Genomic DNA, 22,351 nt, shown 5'->3' on the forward strand with positions numbered 1-22,351 from the left:
CCCTCCTTAAGCCAAATCCTATGAGAATAAGATTCCCTCATTCCCTCTCACCTTCCCCTGTTTCCCCTCCACTGTGAGACTTTTTTCTGTTTGTTTTTTTTTGAGATAGTTTACCCCATTCTACCTTTCCCTTTCTTCTTCTCCAAGTATAATCCTCTCTCATCCCTTAATTTTATTCTCCAGATACAACCCTTTAATCTTCAGCTCATCCTGTGCCCTCTATCTATATATACATATATATATATAATTTTTTTCCCTCCAACTACCCTAATACTGACAAAGGTCTCATGAGTTATAAATATCATCTTTCCATGCAGGAATGTAAATAGTTCAATCTTAATAAGTCTCTTATGATTTCTCTTTCCTGTTTACCTCTTCATATTCCACCTGAATCCTGTACTTGAAAGTGAAATTTTCTATTCAGCTCTGTTCTTTTCATCAGGAATGTTTGAAAGTCCTCTATTTCACTGAATGACCATTTTTTCCCCTGAAGGATTATACTCAATTTTGCTAGGTAGGTGATTCTTCGTTGTAATCCTATCTCCTTTGCCCTCCAGAATATTATATTCCATGCCCTGCAGTCCTTTAATGTAGAAGCTGCTAAATCTTGTGTTATCCTGATTGTGTTTCCACAGTACTTGAACTGTTTCCTTCTGGCAGCTTGTAATATTTTCTCCTTGACCTGGGAACTCTGGAATTTGGCTATAATATTCCTAGGAGTTTTCCTTTGGGGATCTCTTTCAGGAGGAGATCTGTGGATTCTTTCAATTTCTATTTTGCCCTCTGGTTCTAAAATATCAGGGCAGTTTTCCTTGATAATTTCTTGAAAGATGATGTCTAGGCTCTTTTTTTGATCATGGCTTTCAGACAGTCCAATAATTTTTAAATTCTCTCTCCTGGATCTATTTTCCAGGTCAGTTGTTTTTCCAAAGAGATATTTCACATTGTTTTCTAATTTTTCATTCTTTTGGATTTGTTCTACTGTGTCGTGATTTCTCATAAAGTCACTATCTTCCAATTGCTCTATTCTAATTTTTAAGGAAGTATTTTCTTCAGTAAGCTTTTGGACTTCCTTTTCCATTTGGCCAATTTTTCTTTTTAGGGCATTCTTCTCATTGGTTTTTTGGACCTCTTTTGCCATTTGGGTTAGGCTATTTTTTAAGGTGTTATTTTCTTCAGTATTTTTTTGGGTCTCCTTTAGCAAGCTGTTGACTTGTTTTTCATGATTTTCTTGCATCACTCTCATTTCTCTTCCCAGTTTTTCCTCTACTTCCCTTACTTGCTTCTCAAAATCCCTTTTGAGCTCTTCCAAGGCCTGGGACTGATTCATATTTTTCTTGGAGGCTTTGGATGTAGGAGCTTTGACTTTGTTGTCTTCTTCTGGTTGTATATTTTGATCTTCTTTGTCACCAAAGTAAGATAATATAGTCTGACTCTTTTTGTGCTGCTTGCTCATGATCCCGGCCAGTTACTTGAGTTTTAAATTCCTTGTTAAGGTAAGAGTCTGCTTCCAATGTGGAGAATGTATTGTCCCAAGCTTCAGGGGTCTGTATAGCTGTTTTCAGAGATACTGGTAGGCACCTGTAAGTTTTCAGTTCCTCCAAGGTGGTATGATAAGGGGTGAGGTGTTTACTCCTTTCCTGGCTGTGGCCACAAGTATTCCTTTCTGTCCTGTAACTGTGAGGAAGGGTTCGTCTCTACAGCCACTCCAAGCTCCACCACGCCAGCTCGTCCTCACCCCAGCACCGCCACCCAGAACTATGGCTCAGATCCAAACACGGGCAAAGCAAGAGATTCCTGCCTCAGCACTGGCAAAGAGATCCGTGCAATCCCTCTCTGATCAGCCACTGAATTCCCCCTTAGTCTGTGGGCTGGAAGCTCGGGAGGCAGCTGCGGGGCCCCCCCCCCCGGCCATGCTCTTAGGCAATGGAGATTAAACCCCACCTTCCTGTCTCAGCACCGACAGAAACAGACTTTTCCCACTGACCTTCTAAGTTGTCTTTGGCATTGGTGGATTGAGGAGTCTGGAAACCTCCACAGCTGCCCATGATTCAGTCCTCTGAGGGCTGCTTCAGGTTCGCTGCAGCCTGCGCGCCCACACCGTGCTGCGCTCCCAGCCCGGCGCGATACACTTTTCTGATCGATCATCCGGGTTGTCTTAGGCTGGAAATTTGTTTCACTGTGTCTTTTTATGGGTTCTGCTTCTTTAGAATTTGTTTAGAGCCATTTTTTATGAGTATTAGGAGACGTTTAGGAGGAGAGCTTAAGCAAGTCACTGCTTTCACTCCCAATATTCTTTCTTCTTTATTACAAATTCTGATCTTAGATTTGATGAGCCACATATCTGTGCCCAAACGGCCAACTCAGTGCTAACTTGTACATCAATAATAAGTCATTTCCTGGCAGTTAAAATATAATCAGATTTTTTTCTTTGCAATATTTTTTAACGTCTTCCATGTTACCACTTGCCAATGTGATCCTGGAAAAAAAATGTTTAAAATTACTAACAATCAGAAAAATGCAGATTTTAATCAACCTTTACATTATAATTCCAACCCATTAAATGAGCAAAGACCGTAAAGACTGGGAAAAGTAATTAATGGAAGGGTTTTGGGAAAATTTTATGCTAATTTGTTGTTGGTGGATCGGGTAGTTGTTTCAACCATTCTGGAAAGCGATTTGGAACTGTGCAATAAAAATTATTAAACTGTTTATGCTCTTTAATCTAGATATCCTTTCAGTTGGGCAATTTTGCAAGATAGCTGTGGATAGCAAGAAACAAAAGAATTTTGTGTACAAAAACGTTTACAGTAGCATTATTTGCATTTAAAAGCTAGAAATCAAATACATTCCAGATGATTAAGAAGTTGTTCAAAAAATTAGTATATAGATTTCATCAAATATTACAGTGGAATATTACAGAGAATTTTAAAAAAACGTGGAGTTATAGGAAGTGCTACTGTGCTGCCTATATAGAATAAATGAAAATAGGCCTTGAAACTGAGTTAGAAGAAAATTGATCATGAGTAGGGCTTGCCCTTAACTGACCTTCCTTAGTTCTAAAGTCTTTTTTGTTGTGATGGTAGTTTCTAGGTGAGATAATTTAAAGAAGAAATGAAAATTATGAAAAAAGTATCAGAAATAAAATATACTTTTATAACCAACTGTGGCTCATAATTGATTCCTCTAAATTTGGCTTTAATACAGACTCAGCCTTATTTTTGAGGTAAGGAAATGAAAATCTCATATCTGAATGTGTTTCTGAAAGAGAAGTTTTCCACGTATTAGTATACAGTGAGCTCCATAAGAGTTATGTTTCTAGGACACCAATTTTCAAGTGTAAATGTTAAGTTGCATTGAAATACAAAGCTGAATTGGAAATCTTAAGTAAGTTAATAGTCACAGTGCATTCACATATCATTGCTTTTTTTCCATTGAAACTACAAGGCCATCCCAACACTCAAAACCCTAGCTGGATAAATAGTGCCTTTTTTATTTTTTTTTTCAACATGTGCTACCATTTTATCTTTATATGGCTTTGCTTTTCTAAGTTTCAGGCTTGAGTTTAAGAAAAGGATTGCTCGTTTTAGGGAAGCAGTCATCTTCATTTATAAAGTCATTAGTGGGAAATTTGATGATAAGACCATGGAACTAAGAAGCCAGAATACTGAGTTCCAACAGCAGCTTTACCATGTACTGGCACCTTAAATCTTTGTCAACCTCTCAATCCCAGGTTCAGCATTGGTAAAATGCAGTTAGTAATGCCCTATTTTGTAGCACATTGTCTGTTGTGGTGACACAGTTAGATGATGAATAGAATAGAATTTTACAGGCTATAGAGTGCTACGCAGTTATAAGATATTATTATGTAGCTTATATCAAAAGTAACAATAGCTCTTAGATAACATGGACAGTTCCCCCATGTGTGCTCAGAATATTGCATATTTGGAGAATCTTTCAAACAGATTTTATGCCCATTTTGAATTCGTTAGCAAGGTGAATGAAGCCAGGCAACAAGTTGTGATGAGTAGAGAGATAGCTGGGCTTACGTTCAGTACTAATGTAGGGGTAGCAAGTAGCAATGGTAACTGAAACTCAGGAGGAGTAAGAACTGTCACAATGCATATTGAAACTAGGTGAAATCCTGGTTTACTTTGTTTTATGAAAATATTTTGAAACCAACCCCTTCCGTTTTTAGGATTTCCTTTAGAATTGCCTAAGAAAATCAAACAATGCACAGGTTAAGCACACATCATAGTCTTAAAGATTCTGTGCCAATGCTCTAACATTAGCCATGGTAAGATTTAGACTGTGACTTCCAGATTTTAAATGGCTAGATTTATTTGATGTACTAGACCACCCAGTTGTATTCTAGTGACTTTGAAGAGAAATATATCCTTAAATCTGAGAAGAATAATCATTCCCTAGATAAAAAATCAGTTGATGTTCATTTTACTCACATAAAGATGAATCACTCTGGCACATTTTGCAGACTCCTTTTTTTTCTCCTGAAAATTGATTTATTCCACTAGAGGATTTTTTTTTTAATACCACTGACTGCTACTTGTGCCATAATAGTGCTTCTAAGTTGTAGGCATAGGCCTCATGTCTGGTCTGTGTTACTGTCTTATAAAACTAGTTAATAACATGACCTTCCATTTTGAAGGACTTATTCTTCCATGATGTATGGAACATTTACATTTAGCTACCACTGGCTTTAAGGAATTTTTTTTTGCATAAGTTGTCATTACATTTTTTGAAGCAGTACATTGATGCAAATTCATTTTGACCTAGTTTTAGGATTGAATTCCTTTGACCAGTGGAATAGGCTCTGCATAGAAGAAGGAGGGTAAGCATGGAATAAGTGAAGGGAATGGTGAGGTGCTTTAGGTGTTATTTGCATTTGATAGTTTTTGTGATTTGTTAACAAAAAAAACCAAAAACCAGACTTAAACTGTGAAATGAATAAAACTAGGAAAGAATAGAATTTACTGGAAACACACACACACACACACACACACACACACACACACACACACACATTTTTTTAAGCCCCTGCAACTATGGAACTTTAAAAGCACAGGACCCAATTGTCTTTGTATATTAATTATATGACTTTGTTTCTTTTTTCTGCATTTCCTTCCAGAGTTCTTTGATAAGCTTGATATTTCTAAGTAGTATACTAGAGAAATTTTTAAAGAAATTGTATTGATGGTGCCCAATATAGACACTTTCCCCAGTGGAGTGTTAAATTGTTGAAAGCAAGAAGCCTTTTACTTTTTCCCTAACCCCCCAGTTCTTACTATAGTGTCTGACACTTAGGTACTTAGTAATACTTGTTGAAATGAATTGAATTAAATTAAATTTCAGTAATGGAGCTTGTAGACCAATTTTTAGCTAAGTTTAATAGATGGATTTTCCTGCCATATAAAAAATCATCTGATTTTAAAATTAAGGATCATGTGGCTAATTTGTTTTAATGTGCTTAAAACTAATTAAACTTAAATTATAACTAACCTTTTCTATTAGTAGATGGTAACTTCCATTCTTATAATTAAAGCTATGAGATCCTCTGAAACATTTAACAAAAAGTGGGGGAAACTTTTGTGTGCTGACAGCCCAAGGCAAGAATTTAATGAGTTCCCTCAAGATACTTGCAATTATTCCTGAGGTATTACAGGCTTTAAAACATGAATCTGATTCAGTTGGGTTGTTCCTCAAGTGATTATTTTAGACCCAACTTTAACAGATATTTCACTTTGATTATGGGAAGGACACTATTCCATGACATATCCCATTGTCTTCATTGAAAAAATGCCTATTAACTTTTGGCTTTAGGTACTGGTGGGTAGCATTGTGAAAAGTAGTAACATGATGTAGAGGGAAGAGTGTTGGAGTTGAAGATAGGAGAGAGAATCTAGGTTTGAATCTTGCTGTTGATATTTATTGTCCATGTGACTGCGGGCAAATAATGAGGGCGTTCTCCTCTATCGTTACTTTCTGTGTAAAATGGTAACATCTATTTTATTGTTGTTGCTGTTGTTCAGTTGTTTCAGTCATTTATGACTCTTTGGGGCCCTATTTAGGGTTTTCTTGGCAAAGATACTAAAGTCATTTGCCATTTCTTTCTCCGTCTTTGAGTGACTTGCCTAGGGTCACTCAGCTAGTAAATGTTTTAAGCCAGATTTGAACTCAGATCTTCCTGACTCCAGGTCCAACACTATCCACTATGCCACCTAGTAGCCCAGTGAAAAATTGCAATATCTATAGTATTTCCTAATGTGGCATCATGACATAATGAATAACTGACCTTGGTGGACTCAGTAAGTCTTGGGTTCAACTCCTGCTTCAGACAATCCTGACTGTGTGATGCTCTTAGCATCCCCAATGATACTCCCTGAAATTTCAGAGCATTGGTAGAGCAAGTTTTCTCCGTGGGAGTTCTTTTTATTAGTGACATTATAGCTTCAGTCCAAACAAAAACAATTAATTTCACATAGTTGTTAGGAAAATTAAATGATTAAAGGTATGTAAAATGCTTGGCAAACCTGAAGAACTGCATAAATGACTTGTGTCACTATTCAGCTAAGAGTGTTATGACGGCTTTCTCCTTTGCTAATTGGTCTTTTAGCTTATTGGATAGGTATATTTTAAGCTGACACTAAGTTACTATATATGTTGTGACAATTTTGTACATATATTTAAAATTAGTCTTAATTTTAATGTGTTTCTATCAAAGTTTCTTAACACTTGGCATTAGAAGAGGAAAATGAAATTATAGATGAAAGAGACCTTAAACATTATCTTAATAGAGCTAGAGAAAATTGTACTGAATGAGTCCACCGCAAATTTATTTGCATTGTGTAATTTCAACTGAGCCTTTGGTGCATCAAGCCAATGACATTTATCACAGTGTTTATTCCAAATCTTTCCATCCCTCTTCAAGCTTCCCATGGCACCTTCCTCCCACCTTGACAATGATGACCATGACTATACTTCACAGAAAAAAAGTTGTAGCTATCAGTGAAAGCTTCCTTCGACTCCTACTTCACATCACTCAAATATTTTACTTCACTATCTCCTGTCATTCTGTCTCACATGAAAAGATGTCCTTCATGTCAGTGCAAATCCATCTAGATTCACCTTTGATTCCTTCTTTTTGGCATGTGCTTTTAAATCCTTAAAATTCTTTAAACTTAAACTTTAAGCATGGAATGTTACACATTATACTAATTGTAATCAGTATATCAGACAACTACTTAACCATTTTAACTTTCTTGTTGGTAACATTCACCTCCAGAACAGAAATTTATTGGTTCCTCCGCCTTTGAAGAATGAAACTATCATTAAGACAAATTAAGAAATTATGTTTTTCTGCTTTGGGCAGAGAGAGAATTCTAGCAGATGTTCAGATAATTGAAAGTCTCTCACTACTTCTATATGGGTCCTAGCCTTAATCTTTCTTGGATTTCTTTGGTAAAGCATCTAATCAATATACCATTGAGACCAGTAGTCAGTACATTAGGACCATGTACTTAATTAAATATTCCAGCCATATCCATTTATTGTTGTATTAGTTACCTTAAGATAACACTTTTCTGTTCCATGAGCCTCAGTCAAAACAGTGGTAGAATGAGTAGAATCCTTTGTAGTTCTGGTTGGTTTCTACAATATAATCTTATTCAAACAATTACTTAGTACTTGCTGGTCTGGCCAGCAGTGGTGCTAAAGCAGAAAAAACACTGGACTTGGAGACCAGAGAAGTAAATTAAAGGCTTGTCCTCACCAACCAGGGTTGTCATGGAGTAAGAAACACATTGGAAACTGGTGAGGATCCTGGAGACTAGGCAATATGGAAAGACCTAAGGATATTTTGTCTGTAGAATGGAAGGCTCATCAGTAGGGTAGTTTGTTGAGGTTAGAGTTGGGAGAGCTGGTTCATGTGTGAAAGAATTCACTTAGACCTTCTCTGTAGCCATTGGTGATGAGTTCAGTGTGGAACCCAAGGATATTGGAGTGCTACCTAAAATGATGAAGAATAGACGTGCAGGTCCTAGGGTCCTGAAAGAATTCATGCAGACAGTCTCCAAGTTAAAAAAAGGCATTTATTGAGATGATGCACCCAAGCGGGCCTGCTCCCTGTGATGTATAGCCCCACTGGACTCTACTGCACATGAGAGGCAGGGCCTAGGCCACAGGACCTAAGGGAACAGAGTGATCCCTACTTCCCATAGGAGGCAAAGGCAGTTGGTCAGGTTAAAGGTATGATTTAAATACAATTTTATGGAAGAAGGGTAAGGGAACAAGAGAGTGGGAGGAGCAAGCATAGCTCCAAACTGCCTGGGATATCTGGTAGTCTAGAGGTGATAAGCAAAGGGGAGCGGAAGAATTGTTCTGCAATTGAGGGTGCTTTGTGAAAGCACACAGAGAAGTCCCTGGTGGAGGCTTCAGTGCATAGTCTTCTTTGATCACCTTCTGCCTGGTCACATCCTGCATCTTACCTCTTAGTGTGCTCCATCTGCCTCAAGCACTCTTTTCTACCTCATCTTGGATTATTGTACTTTTCATGTATTCAAAGGGCTGTCATGCAAAAAAAAAAAAAAGAAGGATTAGATTTATGCTGCTTGACCTCAGAATATAATAAAAGTGTACTGCTTGGGAATTTCAGAAAGAGTAGTATACTTCATGTAAGACTGAATATTCAAAGGTAGAATGGTCTGCTTTGGGAGGCACTGAGTCAGGCCAAGGATGACAACTTGTTAGATGGTGTAGAGAGGATTGTTCTATTTTGACATAGTTGGCTTCTGAGCTCCTCTCTCTGTGATTGTCTTATAAAATTTCTATACAGTTGTGATCTCAGATCTATCGATATATAAATATACAACTAGATTTGAAGTTCTTTTTTAAAAAAAATATTGGTTTTTTGTCCATTTCTTTGGGAATATTATTGAATTACTGTACTGGAATTTCATTCCATTTGAGATTTGAAGTGCATGTACTACTAATAATAACAGTAATGATAGCTAGCATAGATAAAGCGTTTAAAGTTTTCAAAGTATTTTACATGTAGTTTCTTTTGATCCTTACCACAACCTTGGGAGGTAGGTGTCATTATTATTCCAATTTTATGGTTGAGAAGACTGAAGCTAAGACAAGTTAAGTGACTTGCTGGAGGTCACATAGTAAGCGTGTGAGACAGGATTTAAACTCAGGTCTTCTTGACTTCCCATCTAGCGTTCTATACAATACGTCCCTTAGCTGCTTCAGGTAAATGTGTGTAACAAATGTTTACTTGATGGATTTTCCTTTTTCAATTCTACTCAGTTAAAGTTTTTGATCTCTGTTATTTCATGCCTAAATTGTCTACCAGAAGCAGGTTAAAAATAATCATTTGTGGTTTAATGACATAACTATATTTAAAATTTATTTACATATTCAGTTAATTGTATCTGTCATTTTTATTATGTCTCCTAACCACTGAAACTGAGATTTGTTAAACAAGACCATCAAGTATTACAATGAATTTTTTGTACATTTTGGAATTTTGCCTCATTGATTGTTTTATTTGTCATATGTAAAAATCTTCATATCTTAGCATTCTGTTGGTAATACTGACCTAAAATTAATTCTTCAGTAATTTTACTTTTCTTATCAAACGTTTTTTACATTAACATTTTTTATGTTGTATCTTCTCTATGGGAAATTCTTTGGGAAATTTGGAATAGTTATGTTGAGACTGTTAAGTTGAGGATGAACTTAAGAGAAAAGAAATTTTTATAAAATTGGAGTAATCTAGTTTCTTTTCAAGTCATATTCATGGTTACAGGATTTAGTGTTGAGTGGCCCTTACATGCTATATAGCCTGATCCTTTATTTTATAGAAATGAGGAGATTGAAACCCAAAGAGTTTGTGACTTTTTCAAGTTTACATAGATTATGGATTACAGAACCTGGATTCAAGTCCATCTTCTTTGATGACTAATTTGGGACTCTTTCCACTACGTGATTTTTTTTTTTCAATTAGAGAAAAAAAATCACAACTAAGAAATAAAGGTTTCAAAAATAATAATAGCTAATAACCATTAACATTTATATAGAGCTTGCTATATGCCAGGCCATGTGCTAAGTATCTTGCAGTGATTCAGTCATTTAATATTTACAGCAGCCCTGGGTAGTAGGTGATATTATTATCCCCATTTATGGATGAGGAAACTGAGGCAAATAGAAGATAAGTGATTTGCCCAAGTCATACAGCTAGTAAGTGTCTGAGATCACATTTGAACTCAAGTATTCCTGACTTGAGACCTCTATTTGCTATACCAGCCAGGTATTATTTGTTTTTATTAGAAAAAAACTAAGAAATACAGGTTTCAAAAATGATTTATATACATTTTTACAAAACAGGTTTTTTTTTGAGCAAATCAAGCATTCATTGAAAAAGTTTTAAAAAAAATATCCCAAGCAAACTTATATATTATTTTGGTCATTAGATAGTTGCATGGAGAGGTGAAAGAGTGAACTTTAGAATATGCAGAATTGCCAGAGGCATGACAGTAGCCTTCATCTTCTTATATAGTATATCACATTTTATGCTGCCCACAAATGAATCTTCATGTGCCCTGCTTCATTGACTCTCTCATTAATAAGCCACATTTCTTTTTCTTTATTATTCCAATGTCTGTATGAATTGATTGGTGTGTGAGAGTTTCTTTATAGTAGTATTCATGATAATTCTTGAAATGTAGAAAAACTATTTACTGGAATCTACTTAAATTTTTATCAGGCATGAGATTATTTGTCATAAGTAGTCCTAAGACCTATGTAAAACTTATTATTGGTGTACATAACATTTTAAAATTGTAAGCGTCTTTTATTTTCAAGAAATAAATTTAGCAAAATAATAGGCTTCTGCTATTTTCCAGCTATCATAAAATCCCAGTATCTATGTATTTCTTATTTTACACTGCCATCCAGTTGTGTAGACCACAGAGAGATACTGGTAAAGACTCAAGATATAGGAATAATTAGAATGAGAGTTGTTGTTTGTCCTTCATCCTCAAGAGGAGCAATGACGTTGGGAGGGTGATGTCTTGACTTGTTAGTGAATTGGATTTAAGTGAGGCAGGGCTGTGCAAAGTCATTAGCCTTACTCCCTCCTCCAGGGTCATCTGAATCCAGTGGTAGGACATAGGTCAGGATTACTGGAGATGATCCCAGATGCAGTAGGAATATAATAGATGGGAATACTAGCCCAGGAATCAGTATAGCTGAATTCCAAGTATGATTCTCCTACCTCATGTAGGTGATATTAAACAAGGCACTTAATTTATCTGGTCCTCAATTTCTGTAACTTTAGAATGAAGGAGTTGGACTAAGTAATTTGTAAGCTCCCAACCAATTTTAAAATTCTATGATTTTAATGTGACAAAGGAAAATTGTTAAAGGGAGAAGACTTGTTTTCCTTTTAGGTATTTTGTTTGAATTACCTGTTATTGGCTACTGCTTTCTCGTGCTTAAAAGTGATTATGCTATACATTTATAGGGCAGAGTTCAAATTCGAAGGTCTTTAGAAAAATGACTTATCATGGTAAAACCCGTTTATAAAGCATTCATCCTCCTTGTACTTTATTGAATTCAGAGTCAATACTTGTATACATTGAAGCTTTTTAGAGCACAATTCTTGGTTTTTTTGTTATTTTTTTTTTACAACCAGGTATTCCAAGTAGTGATGGTTTAGTATTTGAGTTTAATGAGTTTTTTTTTTATTTTACCTGCTTTTTTTATGGATTGTGGCTGAAACACCATAAAGGATTACTAAGCATGCTTTAGTCTTTTCTTAGTGAGTGCAATGTCATTGTGAAGGAAGATTATTTGAATGCATTGTAGAGCAATGTTGGTGATACGAGTCACAGCCCTGAATGTGAGACATCAGAGGCCGTCAGGTGTAGCACTGATTCCTTCTTTTGGTTCCTATTCATATCTCCCACTTACCCACACACGTTTTAAGGGAGAGATTATATCATTAAAGACAGTGTAAGTCAGTCTCATTGGTTTTATGCCTTCTGTCTTCTTTCTGCGCTCTTACTTATCATCTTGCCAATCCATTGTACCTGCTAATTGCCACCGGTATCTTTCTCTACACTGTTCCTTCTCTTATTTCATGCTTTTCTTCTTTCTTGTAACTGCTGCCTTCTGTTGTTTCTTCCACACTCCTCAGTTGGCCTTTTAAAGATATCTGCTCATAGTCAGAATGTTCCTTTGCTGCTGATTCATCAGAAGGCATTTCCAATGGCCCATTCTTAGCGCCGAGAGCTTTTTACTCCCCTCAATTTAACACAGAAAATGTAATCTACCTGTATTTAGAGCACAGCTCTGTCACAATGAAAGGTTTATGCTAGCCACTTAGGCTTATTGTGCATAAGGAAGCAGTTGTTTGGATATGGTAGAAGTTTATGTGCTGAAATAAATTTTAAAACTTAATAATCACCTTATGATCATTTTCCTCGGTTTCTTTTCCTGGTTTCTAAAGTCTTACTCAGTACCTGGGCCTTTCTATAACACTTAGCCTAAGAAATTCTTCAATAATTGCTCCATCTATTTGGACGACTATATGGCGAGCTGCTTCTCTTCCTTTTCCATTGTGTATCTGCTCATTCTTGTATAATTATACCAGCCAGGAAGTAGAAAATGAGAGCATTGTACGGATAGTCGTATCATAAGTAAGTTGTCTAACAGCCATTAACTGTTGCAATCATAATTAGAATGTAGTCTTCTTTACTAAATTTTGCTTCTGAAATTCTGCAGCATCTTCATGTAATACAGATATGGTCTTGATACCTAAACTAGGGAGCGATAAAGGGATAGAAATCTACAGACCAATATATCCCTAATAAACATGGAAGCAACATTTTTGAATAGACTGTGAGCAGCTAGGCTACAACAACATATTAGAAAGACTGTGTAGTCCCCTGTTTTTGTTTCTTTTCTACATATGTTCTTTTGTATTATTTTCCTCTATTAGAATGTATACCTCTTCTTTATGTCAATATAATGTAGTAATTTGTTATTTTTAAGTGAATTAATAGATTTTTAAAAATGAATTTTCAGTTTTAACATCTAATATGGCAAGTATCAATAATTTTATCTCACATAAACAAAAGCTCTTTGGTGTCCTCAGTTATTTTTAAGATTGGGTCCTGAAACCTAAAAGTCTGAGAATTGCTAGTACAGCCCAATGTCTGGTACATAGTAGGTGCTTAGTAAATGTTTGTTGAATTGAAGTGAATTGAAATCTAATAATGAAATCTAAAGATCAAAAAAACAACGTAGTTCTTGCCCCTCAAGATACTTATTAATAGGTCAAGCATGTACAAACTGTGTCAGCCCTTAAATCAGAGATTGCTCTAATTTCCACATGGAGACAAATTTCATTTCCTGATGGATATGATGTGTGAATGTAAGTGTTTTAAATCTGGGTTCTACGTGTTGTAAGTAATGCCACCTTATCTTCTGCCGTGTCGTCATGTTCCTCCTCTTTGATCTTGATTTGTTACTTCAGCAAACCTTCAGCTTGGTGCTCTTGCTACCATTAAAGGCTATGGACTTCAGAATTTCTGGAGAAGCTCCCAGCTGTCAGAAAATAAGACAAAAACATATAATATGCCTGAAAGTAAGTCCTCATTTCTTTCCTTTAAGGTGCAAGTTTTTGCACATCATAATAGTAATCATTTTTAGATATTAGAACTAAGTTGAAAACTAAATGTGTAGTCACTTTGAAAGAGTAAGCCAAATGGTTGATTAAATGATTCTGTCGAGTGGCACCCAAAACCTAAAGGGGAAATCGATTTACAGAATGGCTAAACAAACCATTTTTCTCATCTAGCTAGGCACATGACTGACTAAATAAATGTGACTTCATTCATAAGATTTATTTTAAAGAACTTTCAGCGACTAAATCTAAATTTATCTCTTAATTGGGGCATGACAAAGTTAGTGAAAGCTCATACTTTTGCTTGTTAGGGCTTGTTTTGCCCTCATATTCATAAATATTGGTTTCAAGTGACAGTTATGTAAAATTCTGGGGATTAAGTTTCCTGATAGAGGCATCACTGTGTTTATTGAGTAATAAAATGTAAGTCACCCTTGTGGAACCTTCAGAGGAAATTCCTTAATTCATCATTAGCATGGGCTCATAAAACAAATTGTTGATATGGAAGGATAGGAGAAAATTGCATTCATTCCTTGATGGATGATTTAACATAATCTATAGTTAAGAGAAACTAAAGGATAATGACAGCAATACATTCTTTTTTCAAAAAATCCAGTGAGCTTTGTCGAATGCAGTTCAAAATCTTACTAGGTAACTTAGATGGACTTTAAGGTTACATTGATAAAATTATAGATTGTTTCCATTTTAGATATCTAGAATGAAGAAGAAGCCAGTGTTAGGTAGGGTCTTGTCATCCTCTGTGCATGAATAAAACAATTTCCCAAATATATCTACACAGAGTAGATGTGGAGGGAGTAATATGACATCCTTCCTTCAGCTAAACTTCCTTCTCCAAACTCAAGTGTTCCTCCAACTGCTGGGTGAAATGGAGACTATGTAATCTGTATGGTAAAAACCATAATAGTAGTAATTGATGTTTATAGGTCCCCTCATAGTTTACTAAGTACTTTACATACCTTCTTAGTTGGTCCTCACAGCAGCCATATAATATGTAGTTATTATGTCCATTTCACAGTTGAATAAAGTGACACTAAGATTTGCCCACAGTGTAATGATATCATCCCTCACAGCAATATTAGCGGATGTTTACGTAGTGTTCTGAAATTAAGCTATTTTATATTGATTGCCTCATTGATCCTCCCAGTAACCCTTTGAAAAAGGTAATGCTTTTAAAATAATTTTGTTGGGGGTTGGGCAGTCAGAGCAGGGGAGGAAAATCCATCTGTTCAAAAAAATAGTTTTAAAAATAAGGAATAGAAGACCCCATGTGCTGTAAGTAGATAATAGAGAGCCTACCTTAATGTTAGGAGGGCCTTGTTTCGCGTTCTCCATTTAATACATATTAGCTATATGATTCTAGCAAAGTCACGTAAACTCAGTACCCCAACCACCTGCTTAAGGCTAAAGGTCGAATGGTTTCCTGATCTGCTTTAATAAAAAGGGCATCAATTTAGTACACCTCAGTGGCTAGAGTCCTGAAGTCAGGATAACTTGAATTTAAATGCAGCCTCAGACATCTACTAAATGTGGCCAGTCCCCTGGGCAAGTCATATAACCTGTGTCTGCCTCTGATTCCTCATCTGCAAAATGAGATTGATAATTGTACCTCCCTCCCTTTTTGTTTTGAAGATAAAGCAAGATAACATTTTTAAGGCACCATGTAAAATTGCTAATAATCATTATTGTTACTGTTATTATTATTAATGAAGTCATAGGTCAGGTTCAATATATGTATGTATGGCTATGTGTGTACATGCATATACTCATGCTTTTACATGTATATAAATACACATGTGTCTATCTATCCAAGTGCCCCAAAGTCTTAGTGCAGTTTTAAGCTTTATAACTTAACAGCACTAAGACTTGGCTCAATGTATATATGGAATGGGAAAAGTTTTAAAGTAAAAACTATATATTCTTTTGGTTAAAATAAATTTTCTTTTAGAAAGTACTATTAAGATTTACATGATTATCTGAAAATGGCTTTTCAAAGAATTTGTAGATTTTTTGTTGTGTGTACATACTTTGTATATAGAGTATCGGCTCTGGAAGGGACCTAATAGATTAGCTATTATTATACTCATTTTATAGTTTTAATTCAAGAAGCATTTTTTAAATTTCCTCTACGCAGAAAGTTAGTTATATAAAAACAAAATGAAAGAAAAAACCGCTCTGCCCTCAAGTCTTTTAAGTTCCATTTGGGTAAATGTCAATTTAACAGATAAATCAGTACACTATAATTTGAGGGATGTGTACTAACAACCCAGGGGATCAGAAAAGGCTTCTTCTAGGAAGCAGTTCGGGAATTGAGCTTTCAAGTAGGATTCTTTTAGGTAGAGATGATGTGGGCAGCATCTGGGACACCTATGCAAAGGCAGAAAGATTAGAAATGGAGTGCCTAATTTGGGGAGTAGCAGGAGATGAAGAAACTGCAGCATAGAAGCTTGCCTAGCTTCATAGCAGAGTATGACCACTGGTGGGGCCAGGACTGTAACCTGGGGACAGACTGGGGAAGAGTCAGCAACATAATAGTTGAGGCAGTGTGGCCTCAAAGAGACTTCTGGGAGTTTGGTCAGTATTCAGAAAGAAGAGGTTTCTTGGAAAAGGATTCGTTTATTGTGGTTGTTCCTTTTTTGCATTACCCAGCATGACTGTCATGTGACTGCAGCATAAGTATGCTTCTTATATTATTTGTATGGAGTATGCCATCAAGTTATTATCAAACATCTATGTCTGTTTAACTTCTGCTTGAGGTTTGGATGTTCTCTTTCCACATTAGTGATACTTCTATGATTGCTATTCTACTCTTTGGGCAAGACTGGCTCTATGGCGTCCACATTGTTAGGAAAGCAGCCACGAGGTACAAATCCATTGGGGAGGGCTATAAAACAAGATAAATTCTCAGTATTTTTAATTTTGTGTAGGTTTTTAAAGTTTTTATTTTATATAGCTTTCAGTTATCGCTATTTGCTTTGGCTCTTTTCTTATGGTACATGAAGATCGTTCTGAAACCATGGTGGTTTTATTCTCCCTTTACTAGAATTAATATAGAGATTGTACTCTTGGTTCCTTAACTGCAAGTGTCAAAACAATGTTATATTTTCAAGTAGATGATTCTAATTAGTTATTGCCACTGTCATCATAAAATGAGATGGAATACACACACCTGTGGTGGTAAACAACTCATCATAAAAATGATGGAATGGTTTTGAGATACGGTTTAAAAGTAGAAAACAAACAAAAACAAACCAGGTATCTGGACTCTTTGGAAAATGCTAGTTTAGAAAGTCGAATGTTGAGAACTTTTAACTATCAAAACCTTTTTTTTAACTTTAAATGATTTGAATAAAAATCCATTCTAAAATGTATTATGTGGATGTGTGTATATACACACATATCTCTCCTAATTAATAATATATCTTTTAAATGAATTATGTTAATTGATAAATTTTGTTTTGACATATACAAAATCCTGTTGTACCCCAAAATGAATTCCCCCCTAAATTATTAAGCAAAATGGTGTAAAAGAGTGATTTCAACACAGATGTAGTCTTACTCTTTTCTTAAAAGAAAAGCTTGGTGTGTGCTTTTTAAGTTCATACCAGCATTGTTTTAATTAATTTTCAATTATATAGCAATCATGTATATTCTTCTTGGACCTGCTTTGTTCTTCTCCATTACTTCATACAAGGTCTTGAGGGTAAGGAATGTTTCTTAGTATCTGCAATGTCTAGCCCATTGCCTGGCACATAATAGGCTTTCAATGAATGTTTACTGATTGATAGATATTTTTTGTTCTTACCCATAGAAATACTTCATTACAATTATATTTCCATAATTTGTTCATCCCTTTGCCAATCACTGGGCATGGTGTTTGTTTTCACATTTTTGCTGTTATAAGTTGCATTGCTATGAATAAAAAATAGGTATTTTCTTGCTTTTAGTGATCTTCTCGAGGCACAAATCTCCATAGCAGGATGACTGAGTTTAAGGATATGAAAAACTTTGAAAAATTTCTTGTATTATTCCTAATTGTTTTCCAAAACAACTTGACCAGTTCAGGCTCAACCAGGAGTGTATTAATGTTCCTGTTTTTCAACAGCCTCACCAACAAATCTGTGCAGTTTTGCCATTTTGATGAATGTTAAGTAATAAAGCCAGAATTGTTTTAAACTGTATTTCTTTTCCTCTTAGGAAGTTTGAGCACCTTTTAGATGGTTGTTGATAGTTTTGTTTCTTTTTTTTTGAGAACTTTTTATTTGTATCTGTTGGCCACATATTTATTGGGCAGTATAGCCCTTTCTATCTTTTAAAAAAATTATTTATTTATTTGGTGAGGCAATTGGGGGTTTCTCTGCCCAGGGTCACACAGCTAGTAAGTGTCAAGTGTCTGAGGCCAGATGTGAACTCAGGTCCTCCTGACTCCAAGGCTGGAGCTGTGCCAGCAGCCTATTATCTTATAGCTTTGTGAGAACTCCATGTAAATTATTACATTTGGACTTTGGTTAGATGTTTTATGCAGAAATGTATTAATAGTTTGTATCTTTTATTATTGCACCTCTATTTCCTGTATATGTGCAAAAGTTTGTTTTAATATAACTGAAGAAATCTGTGTTGTCTTTTACAATATTGTATATGTAGGGTCAGGCTGTGAATTTAATCCCGTATCCAGAGTGGTGAGAATTTTGATTCACCTCTAACTTTTAATTACATTTAATTAAATTAATTTCAACAAAATGCCTGTATTTCAGGTATTGTAATTCTTGGGTGGGGAACCTGTGGCCTTCTAAGTCCTTTTGATTGAGTCCAAGTTTTACAGAACAATCCTTTTATTAAGGTGACTTGTTCTGTGAAGTGTGGATTTAGTCAAAGGACTTCCTTTGAGGGCCTAGAGGGCCACATGTGGCCTACAGGTCACAGGTTCCCACCCCTCTATAGGTGATGGGAATAAAAGCACCGACATGAAATAGTCCTTGCCTTCATAAAGATTCCATCCTGTTGGAGGTAGGATCAGGAATGTCATCAAAGTGTATGTCAGCTGGGACTCAACATTACCTCTCAAATATAAAGTAAGAGTAATTTGGATAAGGTAATGAGGACAAATACCTGGAAGACTCAGGCTTCATGCAGGAAGTTGAACTTGAGCTGAACCTTAAAAAGGGAGTTAAGGATTTCAAGATGGCTAGGAGAGGAGAGGAAGGCCAGGTAGTATAATTTTGGACCTAGAGTCTGAGAGACTTGAGTTTAATTCTAGCCTTAGATAATTACTAGCTTTATGACCCTGGGCAAGTCGCTTGACGATCTTCCTGCCTTGCTTTTTTTAGCTGTAAAATGGGAATAATAATAGCATCTACCTCCCAGTCTTAATATGAAGACAAAGTGGAATAATATTTGTAAAGTACTTTGCAGACTTTAAAGCATTACATAAATGCTAGCCATTGTCATTATGAGCATCATTATTGGTATAGGGGTGACAGTCTATTCAAAGAAGGAGGGCAATAGAATGCTGTTTATGCAGACCATCCTGTAGGTCTCTATGATTGAAACAGAGTGCATGAAAAGGAATAATGTATAATCAATCCAGGAAAGGTAGAATATGTTGAGTTTCATGTGCCAGAGTTTTATGCTGTAGTCAGTGGGGAACTGTATAATCAGACCTTTTTTTTTTCTTTTTTCTTTTCCCTTCTACCTGTTTTGGGGTTAGGAAAGGATAGGAGCTTGAGGCAGAGTGGCCAATAAAGAAGTTACTGTGAGCATGAAGAATGATAGCTGAGGAGGCGGAGCCAAGATGGCAGAGTGAAAGCGGTGACTTGCTTGAGCTCTCCCCCAAACCCCTCCAAATACCCATAAAAAAATGTCTCTAAACAAATTCTAAAGCAGCAGAACCCACAAAAAGACAGAGTAAAACCGATTTCCAGCCCAAGACAGCCTGGATGGTTGATTGGAAAGGTGTATCGCGCCAGCAGAGGAGCTCAGTTCGGCGTGGGCATGCAGGCCTCAGCGAACCTGGATCAGGCCTCAGAGGAATGAATCACAGGCAGCTGTGGCGGTTTCCAGACTCCTCAATCCACGAATGCCAAAGACAGCTTAGAAGGTCAGTGGGAAAAGTCTGTCTTTTTGGTGAGAGAAGAGCTAGGTCAGAGCCAGTTCCAGAGCACAGAGCGCAGAGCACGGGCCCAGGGCAGTGGCTGCGTCCTGAGCTTCTGGCCCACAGACTGTGGGGGAATCAAGTGGCTGATCAGAGGGGGACTGCGGGGATCTCTTTGCCAGTGCTGAGGCAGGAATCTCTTGCTTTGCCCGTGCTTAGATCTGGAGCATTGGCATGGTGGAGCTTGTAGTGGCTGTGGAGAGAAAACCCTCCTCACAATTCCAAGAGAGAAAAGACTGCTTGTGGTCAGTCACTCAAAGACCAGAGCACAGGCCAGGAAAAGGGTAAACTCCTCGACCGTTATCATACCACCTTGAAAGAACTGAAAATTTACAGGTCCCTAGGAGTATCTCTGAAAACAGCTATACAAACCCCCAAAGCTTGGGATAGTACATGCTCCACATTCGAATCAGACTTTTACCTTAACAAAGAGTTTAAAACTCAAGTAGTTGGCTGGGAACCATGAGCAAACTTCGCAAAAAGAGTCAGACTATATTATCTTACTTTGGTGACAAAGAAGATCAAAACATACAACCAGAAGAAGACAACAAAGTCAAAGCTTCCACATCCAAAGCCTCCAAGAAAAATATGAATCCGTTCAGGCCTTGGAAGAGCTCAAAAGGGATTTTGAGAAGCAAGTAAGAGAAGTAGAAGAAAAAGTGGGAAGAGAAGTGAAAGTGATGCAAGAAAATCATGAAAAACAAGTCAACAGCTTGCTAAAGGAGAACAAAAAAAATACTGAAGAAAATGTAACCCAAATGGCAAAAGAGGTCCAAAAAGCCAATGAGGAGAAGAATGCCCTAAAAAGAAAAATTGGCCAAATGGAAAAGGAAGTCCAAAAGCTTACTGAAGAAAATACTTCCTTAAAAATTAGAATAGAGCAATTGGAAGATAGTGACTTTATGAGAAATCACGACACAGTAGAACAAATCCAAAAGAATGAAAAATTAGAAAACAGTGTGAAATATCTCATTGGAAAAACAACTGACCTGGAAAACAGATCCAGGAGAGAGAATTTAAAGATTATTGGACTATCTGAAAGCCATGACCAAAAAAAGAGCCTAGACATCATCTTTCAAGAAATTATCAAGGAAAACTGCCCTGATATTTTAGAACCAGAGGGCAAAATAGAAATTGAAAGAATCCACAGATCTCCCCCTGAAAGAGATCCCCAAAGGAAAACTCCTAGGAATATTGTAGCCAAATTCCAGAGTTCCCAGGTCAAGGAGAAAATATTGCAAGCAGCCAGAAAGAAACAATTCAAGTATGGTGGAAACACAATCAGGACAACACAAGATTTAGCAGCTTCTATGTTTAGGGACTGCAGGGCATGGAATGTAATATTCTGGAGGGCAAAGGAGATAGGATTACAACCAAGAATCACCTACCCAGCAAAACTGAGTATAATCCTTCAGGGGAAAAAATGGTCATTCAGTGAAATAGAGGACTTTCAGACATTCTTGATGAAAAGACCAGAGCTGAATAGAAAATTTCACTTTCAAATACAAGATTCAAGTGGAACATGAAGAAGTAAACAGGAAAGAGAAATCATAAGTGACTTATTACGACTGAACTGTTTACATTCCTGCATGGAAAGATGATATTTATAACTCATGAGACCTTTGTCAGTATTAGGGTAGTGGGAGGGGAAAAGTTATGTGTATGTATAGATAGATAGATAGATAGATGGCACAGGGTGAGTTGAAGATGAAGAGGTGATACCTGGAGAATAAAATTAAGGGATGAGAGAGGATTATACTCGGAGAAGGAGAAAGGGAGCGGTAGAATGGGGTACATTATCTCATACAAAACAGACAAGAAAAGGTTCTTAACAGTGGAGGGGAAACGGGAAGGTGAGAGGAAATGAGGGAATCTTATTCTCATAGGATTTGGCTTAAGGAGGCAATAACATACACATTCAATTGGGTATGGAAATCTGTCTTACCCTACAGGAAAACAGGGGAAGAAGGGGACAAGAGAGCAGGGGGATGATAGAGAGAAGGGCAGATTGGGAAAGGGGTAATCAGAAGGAAGTACCTCTAAGGAGGGACAGGGTCAAAAGAGAGAATAGAATAAATGGGGGGGGGCAGGATAGGATTAAGGGAAATAGAGTTAGTTTTTCACAACACATCTACTGTGGAAGTGTTTTGTGTAACTGCACATGTATGGCCTGTATTGACTTGCTTGCGTTTTCAATGATGGTGGGTGGGGTGGGACGAAGGGAGAAAATTTGGAACCCAAAGTTTTAAAAATATGTGTTTTAAAAAATGTTTCCACATGCAACTGGGAAGTAAGAAATACAGGAAATGAGGTACAGAAATCTATCCTGCCCCTCCAGGAAAATAGAAGGGGAAGGGGATAAGAGAAGGGGGGGGGAGAGATAGAAGAGAGGGCAGACTAGGGGAAAGGGGTATTCACAATGCATGCCATCTTGGGGTGGGGGAGGGGCAAGATGGGGTAAAAATTTGGAATTC

General features: G+C 36.7%; 1 protein-coding gene across 2 annotated transcripts in view; it reads left to right on the plus strand.

Moving 5' to 3' along the window:
* Positions 1 to 22,351, plus strand: part of ADK (adenosine kinase) — a 616,356-nt gene that overhangs the window by 270,585 nt on the left and 323,420 nt on the right. The window contains exon 5 of one of the 2 annotated variants that reach the window (XM_021006124.2): positions 13,559 to 13,669. The exons of the other annotated variant lie outside the window; for it this stretch is intronic. Coding sequence (XP_020861783.1) covers positions 13,559 to 13,669 — 111 coding nt within the window. The remainder of the gene's footprint in view (positions 1 to 13,558; positions 13,670 to 22,351) is intronic. 2 annotated transcript variants of the gene reach the window in all.

This window comes from Phascolarctos cinereus, unplaced genomic scaffold (assembly GCF_003287225.1).
Source record: "Phascolarctos cinereus isolate Bilbo 61053 unplaced genomic scaffold, phaCin_HiC Scaffold_3;HRSCAF=262, whole genome shotgun sequence".
NCBI classification, from domain to species: domain Eukaryota; kingdom Metazoa; phylum Chordata; class Mammalia; order Diprotodontia; family Phascolarctidae; genus Phascolarctos; species Phascolarctos cinereus.